The 12,595-nt window shown below is 35.7% G+C and overlaps 1 protein-coding gene across 1 annotated transcript; it reads left to right on the forward strand.

Annotated features, from left to right (window-relative positions):
* The first annotated feature begins 755 nt into the window (after window positions 1–755).
* LOC114541767 (ATP-dependent DNA helicase PIF1-like) lies at window positions 756–1,814 on the forward strand. Its single transcript, XM_028561569.1, has one exon. The coding sequence runs from the start codon at window positions 756–758 to the stop codon at window positions 1,812–1,814; it is 1,059 nt and encodes a 352-aa protein (XP_028417370.1).
* Window positions 1,815–12,595: the final 10,781 nt, after the last annotated feature.

Raw genomic sequence — 12,595 nt, forward strand, 5'->3', positions numbered from 1 at the left:
CTAAATACGTTTTTATGGTATATCCAATCCATAAAAATGACATCCATTACTTGTTAAATAAACCACGATGAAATTAAGCCAATCAGAAATTGTATTTCTGCCAGTTTACGAACAAATACCTGAAAAATACAATCGTTCTAAGTCTTTGCACACGTTTTCATAATAAAAGTCTAGTTTATATAGTTACTTTTATTAATACGACAGCAAAATACAGTGCTTTATGCAGAACTATGTAAAAGAAACAAGTCTGAAAAAAAACTATAAACCACAATTTCCCCCTACCTATTAACCCATGTTAAACATTTCATCGCATTTCTATACGCTCAGAAAATTGATCAAAAATGAATTCTACACATTTGTGTTATGATAAAGTGAAATGTATATATGATATGATCTTTTCATAAAACCTTCGCAAAAAAACACATTCTGTTGCGTTCTATAACCGCTTAGATCGCTTAACAATGTTTTTACTTATACCTTTAGATAATAAAAGTGTACATATCAATTGAAAAAAGGCTAAAATAAAACACCGAGTTCGCTTCAAAAAACTGCTTTTCCAACGGACAGCGTGTTCTCAGCAAGGCTCCTACTGCGCATGCACGACTTTTTCGAACAAACATGCGATAAATAACATCAGCCACAAGTTGACTGATATATTAATAGAACATTTATCATTTATAGAACATGTTTGAAAAATCAATGAAACATCATCTACCTATAATTATCGATCTAATTTTAGGAAATAGCTAAGAAACATGGCATATTCAAGATTGACAGGTGAACAATTAAATATTGTAAACTTTGCAAAAAGTGGCCATAATCTTTGCATATTTGGCCAAGCGGGAGTTGGAAAATCAACGGTCGTGCAAGAGATTAGAAGAAGTATGCAGGAGGAGGGAAAATGGTGCCAAATTGTATGTGCAAGTGGCATCGCATGTGGAGCATATGATGGATATGCAAAAACCGTGCACTCGCACTATGGTTTGCAAATTGCAGAACTGCCGCAAAATTTGTTATTGGAACGGTCCCTTGAACGAGCAAACATTATAGAACAGATTAAAAAGGTCGACGTTTTAATTTGGGACGAAGTTTCAATGTCAAGTCTACGTCTTTTCAACTTGGTAAATCTTCTTCATCAAGAAACATCAGAAAGCTCTTTTCCTTTTGGCGGTATCCAAGTCATTCTAGTAGGTGACTTTTGGCAATTAAAGCCAATTCAAAGTGGATTAGACAATGGAGACCCAGTTTATGAGTCAAAGTTGTTCGGAGAAGTCTTTTCCCACAGGTTTGAGCTAACTAAAGTATTGCGTCAAAATTTATCGGAAGTACGTTTGAAGGAAGCACTTAATGTGATCAGATATGGCAATTGTGATGACGATACTGAGCGATATCTTTGTTCCTTATCCAGGGACTTTCCACCCAGCCTTAATGTCGCCCCTGCATCCAGTTCTACTCATTCATCTTCACCAGTTCATATATTTTTCAAGCGCTTACCTGCTGATGTGCACAATGCAGCAATGTTAGCTTCTCTTCCCGGTCCAAAGTTAACCTTCAAGAGCAGTGACGTTGGATGCGCTAATTTACTTGACCGAACAATCAGCCAAGTTCTACACTTCAAACCAGGATGTAGAGTTATGTTAGTGTACAACATCAATCAACATCTAAAAAATGGGATTTGTGGTACGTTTGTTGAGGTTGGAGAGAGTGGCGAGGAGTTGCTAGTAGATTTTTCTGGCGTGGCGTATTCCGGAAAGTTTGGTATAAGTATGATCTCTCAGGAACAATACAAGCCAGTCGTACACAGTTCCCTTTAACCCTTTCCTACGCGATAACCGTTCACAAATCACAAGGATTGACCATGAAGCAGATTGTGGTCCATTGTTCTCCTGAATTCATTCCCGGCCAGACCTATGTAGCGATTTCAAGAGTGAAGCATGAGAACGACGTCAGAGTAGTAGATTTCAGAAAGCATTTCCTGATGCCACCACCACTGCATCTTACCCAATTCGAAACAACGTCCTGTGTGGATCCTGAACCGGAATTCCATTGTTGTAGAAAAATCGTATTGGATGAGAAATGCAGTTTTGCATCGGAGACAGTTCGCGAAAGTGAATGCTCTAACGTAGACGACGCTACTTGTGAATCAAGCATTTCTTCTGAATGTGAAGCACGGAAGCATTTTGAAAAAGCTAAAGGTGATGCCGGCGTTGATCTTAAAGATGTTCTATTACGGTGTTTGTCAGATTTTTCCCACGAACTTTCTCGTCCTCCAGTTGATTTTAACGTGAAAGAGTTTCTCGAGACGGCAACTAACAAAGGGGAGGATATCTTTTCTAAATCCTTTAACTCAGCCGCAAATTTTGCATTGAACAACATAAACACCTTCGACCTATTGGCGCGTGTTCTTTGGTGTAGAATTGCCACGTTATTTAGTGACCATCTTGCAGAGAACGTTGACGACATGCATATGACAAACAAGAATTTCACATGCATAACAGGTAAACTACATGAGCTTTTCATCACAGAGGAGTATCGAAGTGATATAGTCAGCGCCTTTTGTGTCAAAGAGTGGTCGGATCTTGACGATGGGCGGAGAAGTCTTGCAGCTCAGCTTTTATTTCATCTGTACAGAAAGTTCATCGGAGAGTGTGAAAAAAGAGTGAAGAAGCAAGAAGAAGAGCCGGTTTGTTTTACAGTTGAGGAAATGGAAGAGGAGGGAAAAGGAAAAATCCGATACATTGGCGGATGGGCAGCAAGAAAATCTTTGGACAAGAGTCGACGGTACGTTGAAGCAAATAAAACAACAGAGGCAACAGGCGTTTTGGAAAGAGTGAAGAAAGAAATGGAGAAAGTTAACCTGTTGGAAAAAAATGTCATTGCACCTTTTTCCATTTTGACCGGCACCACAGAAAATCCAGCAACGCTTCATGTCACTGAGTCGCGCCAATTTCGTGAAAGGGGTTTACTTCACATTAGTGACGACGCACATAGCTTTTTTATGTCATTAGAACAAGAAAGAATTAACAACATCAATTGCCGTAAACTGACAGATTATCAAGCTAATATGGTTGATGTATCGATCAAGACCGTATTGAATAACAAGACACTGAAAGAACAGTTTAGTAACCTGTTCAAATTAGAGAAAGCTGAAGATCAGGTATATAAATAAAAACTATTAATGTTATGTACTAAATGCCACCTAAAAAATACAATGCTGCAAAAATTATAATTAATACAGTAACTATATTTCACCACTTTTTTATGATTGTTGTTTTATTAAGGATCTGGTAAATGAAATTTACATGGACATAATCGAAAGATATATGAAGATGGGTGCGGGACAATTCTTACGAGATTTTCGCCGCGATTATAACATAAAGAAAACAATGGCACATCGCAAAGCTGTTCTTCAACGGAAGGAAAAAGTGGAAGAAAAAAAGATGAAAGTTCATCTACAACAAATTTTGGACGATAGAAGCCCAAGTAAGAGAATCTCCCATGCACGTTTGCTTTCATTAGTGAGTAAACTAACTCACAAAGGATTACATCGCCTCTATACCAAAAACGAACTACAGCAGTTGTGCAATGCGTACAAAGTTCGCTATCTCGCACGTTGGAACAAAGAAAAACTATCCACACAGTTGGCTAGGGCAATATCCCAATGTGAAACCATGACATGCCACGAAATAATGTCAAGATATGCTGTGGACATTGTTCAGCGTGCTGAACAGCCAAATCGCGTTCCAATACTGAGAATTCGTCGCATATAAGGAAGGATTATGATGTAACAATGTTCGGACACGTGCATGAATCAACGCCTTAATGGCTGATTCCTACTGTTGCGTTCTTGATTCATGTACGCGTGTACGCATAGAAAAGTGTAAGGAAAATGACCCTTTTTTGAGACAACAAGCATCTGTATTTATTGTATCTATTTAGTACAATGGATGATTAAGTATATCTACTTGTTAAAATGTTTTCCGGTGAATAAAGTTTAGAAAATGGAAACATTACTGAGACTGACCTTTTCCGTTCGTATAGTGGCAACTCCCTTTGTATGTATGTCACAGCATTAATATATACAGATGATGCAAATCTATTACCACTTAAGTATAACCGTATATAATACATCAATTCACATGCGGTGTTTCGCACAGTACAAGATTTTTACCATATATGTAATTCAGCACCATTAAGCACTGGTATTTTTCTTTCTGAATATATGTCCTTTTGGCAATTCAGAAAATGACGCATTTTTACTTATGCCCGTGTTTCCTTTCTGACTTATTGTAGTTTGTCCAAGTATTATGGAGTTCTGGGTAGCTTGGGTGAGAAGATAGGTAGGGTTCTCATTCTGCCCATTGGCAGAACGTAGTTGGGAAAAGTGGTTTTCAACAAGATCTTGGTTCATAATAGCGGGTTTTATCACTGATCCAGGAAAGCGAGCCAACTTCACTTCAACCAAAGAACGAAAACCAACAATCATTGATTGAAGATCGAACCAGAGTTTTTCAGAGAAAAACTGACGCTTTGCTTCTTTCGTTTGCTCTCTCCAATCGTTGAAGTATTGAAGTGCATTTGTTAAATGCTGGAGGCGTACATCATCGGTGTTGTAAATAACATGTTTGTCACTGAACAACTCCACCATAAAACTTGTGTGCTTTAACAAGGTAATCGTTTCATCAAGTCTGCAGGCGTTTCCGTCGTTCACCATAACAAGATGTTCCTTGTATGCCTGCAAGAAAAACGACAAAATTCAGAGTGAACATAAACTGAATGATTTTTATATTTTATACATGTTTTACATGTTGACATACTTTCATAAGATTAAACATCTTTTTGTCAAGTACATCTTCTGCAAGACTGTTTTTCATTCTGGAACTCGGTGTCAACTCAAAATGATCTTGCTTTAGCCGTTCGTGACAATGACATGAATTGCATCTTTGATCCCACAGGTACGCTTCATTCCAGTGGGACCAGAAAATGTGTTTTCCGTCTTTGGTAAGGCATCTTGCTGTGCCGACAGGCGTGCTTTTTTCAATGTTATTGCGAATCTTTTTGAAGTTGTGCTATGATATATATAATATATACCCGAATATAACATATCCATGCATTCGTCCAATTGCAAGTTACGTGATACGCATTGTATATGTAAACGTTATATAGATACCTTGCAATCCATTTGAAATATCATAGGAGCTTCTGTCCACATATTATACCCAATGAAGTGTAAATCTACTGGACTGCAGTTGGGGAAGTGAATTTTAATGAACAGTCTATTGGCATCTCCTCCATCACAAATGCAATAGTAAATGCTACAAAAGAAAAATTCCTGGTTACGAATTTTAATTAATTTTTATTTCAACTTTAATGAAAACCAAACGTGGCATATGTATTACCTGAACCCTGCTCTTTTCATTTGAAACAAACCTTCCCAGAATTGAAAATATAATGCAGATGGTGGGCATTGTGCTGTAGGAAAGTGTGCCAGTGGAAATCGAAATCCAGAATCGCTGAGGTAAATAAACTGTAGCAAGTGTGTTGCTACTTGAATGTTCGATGTTCCTATAAAATATCATAATCAAACGTTTCGTATCAGATTATAACTGGACCAAGCTGCGCAGAGATCAACTACTATATATTATATACTGTTACTGCATTTTTAACATTAACCTGTTTCAATGCGCTTCATGTCTTGATAAGTTTCACCAAGAGACACCATTCCTACCAACTGATGCTTTCCTCCTGTTATCGTCATTTGCAAGTCTTCCTGAAAAATGCACGGCCATTTAATTAGGTATAATAACTTCACTGTTTATAAATATATATATATATATATATATATATATATATATATATATATATATATATATATATATATATATATATATATAAAGGAAGGAATACAGATTTTGCATGATTTGCATAAACTTTACCTTTGAATTTCTTGGCGAAATTTGACATTAGAGCCAATATAACTCTTAAACAAAGTCACATATATCTATTCGTTTGGTAATCACTCGCCTTTGGCTCGCGGTTTGTATCTACTGATTCAACACGGCCGTCAATGTTGTATATAGTACATATAGATATAATTATATATATACATTACTTGAATCTTCATCTCGTCGACAATCAAACCACCCCAATAATCAGCTGGTTTGAGTTTCTTTCGTTCAGCTTCTTGACGACACCATTCGATTGTTTCCTGATTCCACCCCGCCTGCTGACTGACGGAATTCTTGTAATACCTAAAAATACGTAGCTATATCAGAAGAAATTTTCTTATATCAAAATTAAACAATTATTTGTAGAAACCTACCCCGACGTTTTTTATATAAGTATATTGTTACCTTATCAGGCGATTACTTGGGAGTATAACGAATTCTCGCATTGAGTCTAATGCTTTTGGACTCTTACAGTAAACGTCTAGTGCGAATCTCACGATTCTAAAGTGAGCAAAAGTAGTAATTTGCATGTGGATTTTATTCAATATAGTTTTTGAAATATAATGGATTGATTGATTGAATTATGCATGAACCTCGGGTGCCATCGATAGCCTGATGGTGATTTGGAAGATAACTGCTTTCTTTGCATTTCCCACAGCAGTTCCATGTCCGCAGGAACATCTTTGCTATCAACTTTCTTCACTATCTCTCGTAAATCCATAGAGTCACTTTCAGAAAACTCGATCATCTCCTTTAATGCTCTGTTCTCTCTTGCACTATCATTTCGTAAATCTTTTCTTTGTTGATCCATTTTCTTTTCCAATCCCTCATTTGCCAAAAAACGTTCGTTGCAATTTTTGTGCAGTATACCCCTTTTCGATTCCTCTCGATATTCACCAACGTGGAATTCGCTACTGGAACTAAATAATCCTTGTCATGGTCTGCTTGGACTATAACTGTACCCAGGCAAAGAAGCGTGGATGAATCCAGCAAACGAATAACTGTATCTATTGTACTTAACGTGAGAGGGGAATTTATGCCAAGATCTTCTAGAGATACAGTCTGTCCGTGCGCACGTATAGCAATGTATGAGGGATTCAAGGAGACAGTTATTTCATAAGCTAAGCGACGATCATCAACTGTTAATCCTTCTTGTGAAAACGGCATTTTTACCAATGTGAATTGACTTTCATTAACCCGATCCAGAGCACACCCATCATGTTTAGAGGATAGCATTTTAATAGCCTTAATAATTTCTTCATCCAATGCTTCAATTACTTTCGTTTCTTCCTCGAGTAAAATGCGTTGTTTCAGATTGAGATATCCAGTTCCCAAACTTGAAGAAGTGTACATTTTCTTCACTTTGCTTCCCCATACTTTGCTGATAACGAGCCCGATTGATGGTTCATCAATATTAATATGCACGTGACCAACTTCTTTTAGGATCGAATCCATAGAAACAAAATCACCGTCGCTGATATCGTAACGCTTGATCACCCTAAAAATCGCCAACTCAATATATAGCATTAGTTTCCAAAATGATGATCTATGATTTAAATTATAAATAGATGATGCTTGAATATGCCATGTTTCTTGGCTATTTCCTAAAATTAGATCGATAATTATAGGTAGATGATGTTTCATTGATTTTTCAAACATGTTCTATAAATGATAAATGTTCTATTAATATATCAGTCAACTTGTGGCTGATGTTATTTATCGCATGTTTGTTCGAAAAAGTCGTGCATGCGCAGTAGGAGCCTTGCTGAGAACACGCTGTCCGTTGGAAAAGCAGTTTTTTGAAGCGAACTCGGTGTTTTATTTTAGCCTTTTTTCAATTGATATGTACACTTTTATTATCTAAAGGTAAGTAAAAACATTGTTAAGCGATCTAAGCGGTTATAGAACGCAACAGAATGTGTTTTTTTGCGGAGGTTTTATGAAAAGATCATATCATATATACATTTCACTTTATCATAACACAAATGTGTAGAATTCATTTTTGATCAATTTTCTGAGCGTATAGAAATGCGATGAAATGTTTAACATGGGTTAATAGGTAGGGGGAAATTGTGGTTTATAGTTTATTTTTCAGACTTGTTTCTTTTTACATAGTTCTGCATAAAGCACTGTATTTTGCTGTCGTATTAATAAAAGTAACTATATAAACTAGACTTTTATTATGAAAACGTGTGCAAAGACTTAGAACGATTGTATTTTTCAGGTATTTGTTCGTAAACTGGCAGAAATACAATTTCTGATTGGCTTAATTTCATCGTGGTTTATTTAACAAGTAATGGATGTCATTTTTATGGATTGGATATACCATAAAAACGTATTTAGATCGTGGATATAAAGGAAGCTTTGCAGTGAAATATCGTTGTTTTCAAATTGTACTGGTTTCTTATTTGCTGCAATCTGCATGTGTATTTTCTTCTGGGAGACATTGATGAAGTGTGAAAACACGTCGTCACAATTACAATAGTAACTCCATCAACAGGTATAATTTGCACTAAATATATAGCGCACCAAATACTGGACATTGGTCAATATAAACTCTTGCGGGCTTGCTTCAACGAACATTTACGTCCCGGAGTTCAATGAAATTTTCGTTATATGATTTTTATTATCTTGTTTCCTGAATGAATTATCTTAGATATGAATCATTGTCTATTAGAAACCGGTTATTAATTTGTATAAATTGTATCGGTAGAGTCAGTGTATAATGAATAACAAACAGCATATTTATATGAAGACAAAATAGGACGGCATTTTCTTGAATTTCCCTACACGATTGTGTACTTTGGAACAAGCGAGCGTTTGCCGAACATGGCGCGTTCCAGGTTGTCCCTGTAAATATGAATCTACGTAGGTCTACGTAGATATTCTTTCTCAGAGGATCATTCATAGGGTCTATAATAAAAATTTCTAATTAACAATTAAAAGAGATGGCTGAGAAGAAGAGAGACGATTTTGGAAAACAGTTGAATGAGCTGAAGGAAAATATCAAAAAGGTCGAAGCGAAGATTGAAAAAAAATTACAGAATATTGAAGCGTTGTTGGTAAACTATCAAAAAAGGGGTTCAGGTCTATTAACAGAACATTTAGAGTGTTTTGTTTAAAGTCAAAAGTTTAATGGATGTTAAAAGATTTTCGTTATTGCTTGAAAGTGAGGAATTCTTACGACTTCCTTAATTGAATTGCTTGAAACTTGAAAAATGTACCTCCATGAGTTTGAGACATTATTATTATTATTATTGTTATTAGTTCATTAAAATCGTATCGCAGTATAACTGAATCACACGATTATCATAACATACAGTATTAAATATTATAAATACTGAATAGGTTTAAAAAAATAATCACTAGTCTATTTAAATAGGCCGTAGACCGGCTATTGTTTTGGTTTCGTATAGACAATAGTCATAAGCGGATTCGTGAGATTTTTTTAACAATATATTCTACTGGGTTACAAAAGTTTGTCTTGGATTCCCTTAACCTATGAGCAAACAGCTTGCAAGCCACGTCTCAACAATTTATCAAGGTATCAAGTTCTGTATCAACCAGCGCGTCAGCATTTGACAACGTGGGGCAAATAATTTTAAGAGCACGACCGCTCGCGTAGCCAATCAGATTGCAGGAAAAGCTAGCAGCAAGAAAAAAAATAAGTATAGTAATGTTTAAAAAAGCTTATTATTCCTCTTTTTATGGCAAACTGGGAAATCTCATTTACGACTCAGAGAAATAAACTCGGAGAATCCCGCGGAATGATCTCAAAAGCTGTCGAATCGTCCACAAATTTGATACGGCCCTGCCAATTATTTAGAAGCTGGTACCAGACGAGGATTGCAAACAAGATAGGGCCAAGTTTGGTACCTTATGCTAAGCCACTATTAGTTTTCTTCCATGAGAAATAGCAATTGTCAATTTTGACAAAATTGTTTGCGGTCAGTAAGGAAGTCATGGATCCACCGAACAATAGAAGGATGGAAATCGAGACGTTTTAATTCTTCAATTATAATGTTATCGTCGACCAGGTCGAAACCTTTTCTAAAATCCGCAAAGTATGTAATAGGTAGACTAAAGGCTAATTTCCACTCCGGAAAACGAGCAGCGGATAGGATCTGGTCCGATCCATGAAGTGATTTCGGATCGGATCAAAAAAAGTTAAAACTATTTGAACTTTTTTTATCCGGTCTCGGACGCTTTCGGATCAATATAAGCCAAAAATTTCAACAGAGGGGGCACGCCCGGATTATCTCTCGTTCCGATCCGATCCGACCCTCGTTTTCCGGAGTGGAAATTAGCCTTAAGGCATGGGTTGTGAATTTTCCCGGAAAGGAAAATTGTTTAGGGTCCACTTTGTTAGCAACTTGCGACAACAAGGATTTAAGTGTAAAACCTTCTAGGACTTTTTCCACTTGAAATGTCAAATAAATGGGACGCAGATCGTTCTCGAGGAACTGATATCACGCGTAAGTGGGGGAAAATGTGAGGTAAGACTAACCAAAGAATCATTACATTAACGTGGAAGTTTATGAATTTTGTCTAACATCATTCGGTTCAAAATTTACCGAGTTACAAAATTTAATTGGGGGGGGGGGTACTTTTTCCATGAATAGTTTTAGCTACTCCCCCAGGCCTGGACCTGGTCTAAGCCACAAATATCCAGGCCAACAAAAGAAGGTGGCCTGGAGCACGAATTTTTACTATTTACTTTTTCACTATATGTACATCATTGTGTGATAATAGACACAATCGCTTGCACGCACCCACACACCCATACACAAACACCCACACAAACACACACACTAAAGTGATGGCTGGGTAACCACAACAGCCTGAGAAGCCAGTTACTGTGGACCCAAAAGATTAAGAACAAACATAAATACAATACACAATCAAAACGTCTAGAAACAACAGTTCACTGGTTCAATTCCTCAATCTTGACTTGAAAAACATTTTAATTAAACGATTGCTATTGGTTGATCTGTGCAAAATACAATAGACATGTGATTAGAAAGGAACAATTTTTTTCGTAAATGTACCTCAACATAGTCAGTGAGTTGTATTGTAGTTTTATGTGGTCTCTAAACTATGTAGATTCTATTAACTGTGTGGTAACCCAGCACATAATGATACACCAAATTTTCACTTCGAAAGCAACCAATTCTGTTCGAAGAAAGCCAATAGACCTTTTCAGCTTGTATGCAAATTAACATGGTCTGAAATGGTTAAGCTTTATTGTCTATGCCATGATCAAAACATGGGAAATGGTTTGATTGGCATGCAAGCTGAAATGGTCTATTGGTAAATTATTTCGCTTTGTAATTCGCTCTTCTTATCCATGCTATGCATATCAACACTTGAAATGCAATGTAAAACCAGATAGATCTACTGTATAGTGTCACATAAATAGCTGGATAAAAATAACATATCGACCTATACCTTGAGCTTATCCTCTTCTATTTTAGCAAGTGAGTGAATTTTCTTGTTTTCTAGTTGTTTACTGGCCAGCTGAATGGATTAGTTCAAATGTCAATGGTATAATATATATGTAATACATTTATGGAAAACTGGCATCAAAATATAAAACATTTATGGAAAACTGGCATAAAAATATATTACATTTATGGAAAACTGGCATCAAGATATAATACATTTATGGAAAACTGGCACAAAATATAATACATTTATTGAAAACTGGCACAAAATATAATACATTTATTGAAAACTGGTACAAAATATAATACATTTATTGAAAACTGGCACAAAATATAATACATTTATTGAAAACTGGTACAAAATATAATACATTTATTGAAAACTGGTACAAAATATAATACATTTATTGAAAACTGGCACAAAATATAATACATTCATTGAAAACTGGTACAAAATATAATAAATTAATGGAAAACTGGCATCAAAATATAATACATTTATGGAAAACTGGCATCAATTGTTTCATTGGTTGGATGAAATATTCATATAATTTATACAAAGTTAAAATAGTTTAAACTCTGGGGCCGATTATATAAAACTACATTTTCAGTAGCTAAATCGCAGTTAACTCAGAAATGCATGACTCTTATTGGTCAATTCTGTCACTAACTACATTAAAAGTTAAAAATTAACTACGTTAGGAAGGGTCATGCATTACCGCATATTTTAAAAAGCTGAAAGGGATATTCCATGTTAAATCAAGGTTTCACTAATCGTCTTTATAGTATGTTCTCTAGTAAATAAAATTCTTTAGTAAATAGAAAATCTATAGTAAATAAAATCATTTACTCATCAAAAGTTCTATAGTAAATAAAATCATTTTTCATTCACGCATTTGTAAATTTTTTAAAGTGCATGCCAATATCACACGGTTGCGCATTTTGAATATATCAAACATGCCAATTGCTGTACCATCTGTTTAAAATTAACCTCTAATGAATCGCAAGTGCTGTAAAACAACTTGAAGAGGTTATAGACATAGCTGCAATGTTACCTGCTAATTGCATCGACAGATTGTTATTCTCATTTCGCAGACTCAAAAACGAAAGTGGAATAAAATCGTAATTACGAATAAAGCAATATATAATTAATGGTATTTAAAAACGAACCTGCAGCTGAGAAGCGAGGGAGTTGATTTCTTC

Source organism: Dendronephthya gigantea, unplaced genomic scaffold (genome assembly GCF_004324835.1).
Source record: "Dendronephthya gigantea isolate DGI-Jeju-01 unplaced genomic scaffold, DenGig_1.0 000308F, whole genome shotgun sequence".
Classification (NCBI taxonomy): domain Eukaryota; kingdom Metazoa; phylum Cnidaria; class Anthozoa; order Malacalcyonacea; family Nephtheidae; genus Dendronephthya; species Dendronephthya gigantea.

Excerpts from the sequence above, each read along its gene's own strand:
- LOC114541767 (XM_028561569.1), top strand. The coding sequence starts at position 756 with ATGGCATATTCAAGATTGACAGGTGAACAATTAAATATTGTAAACTTT.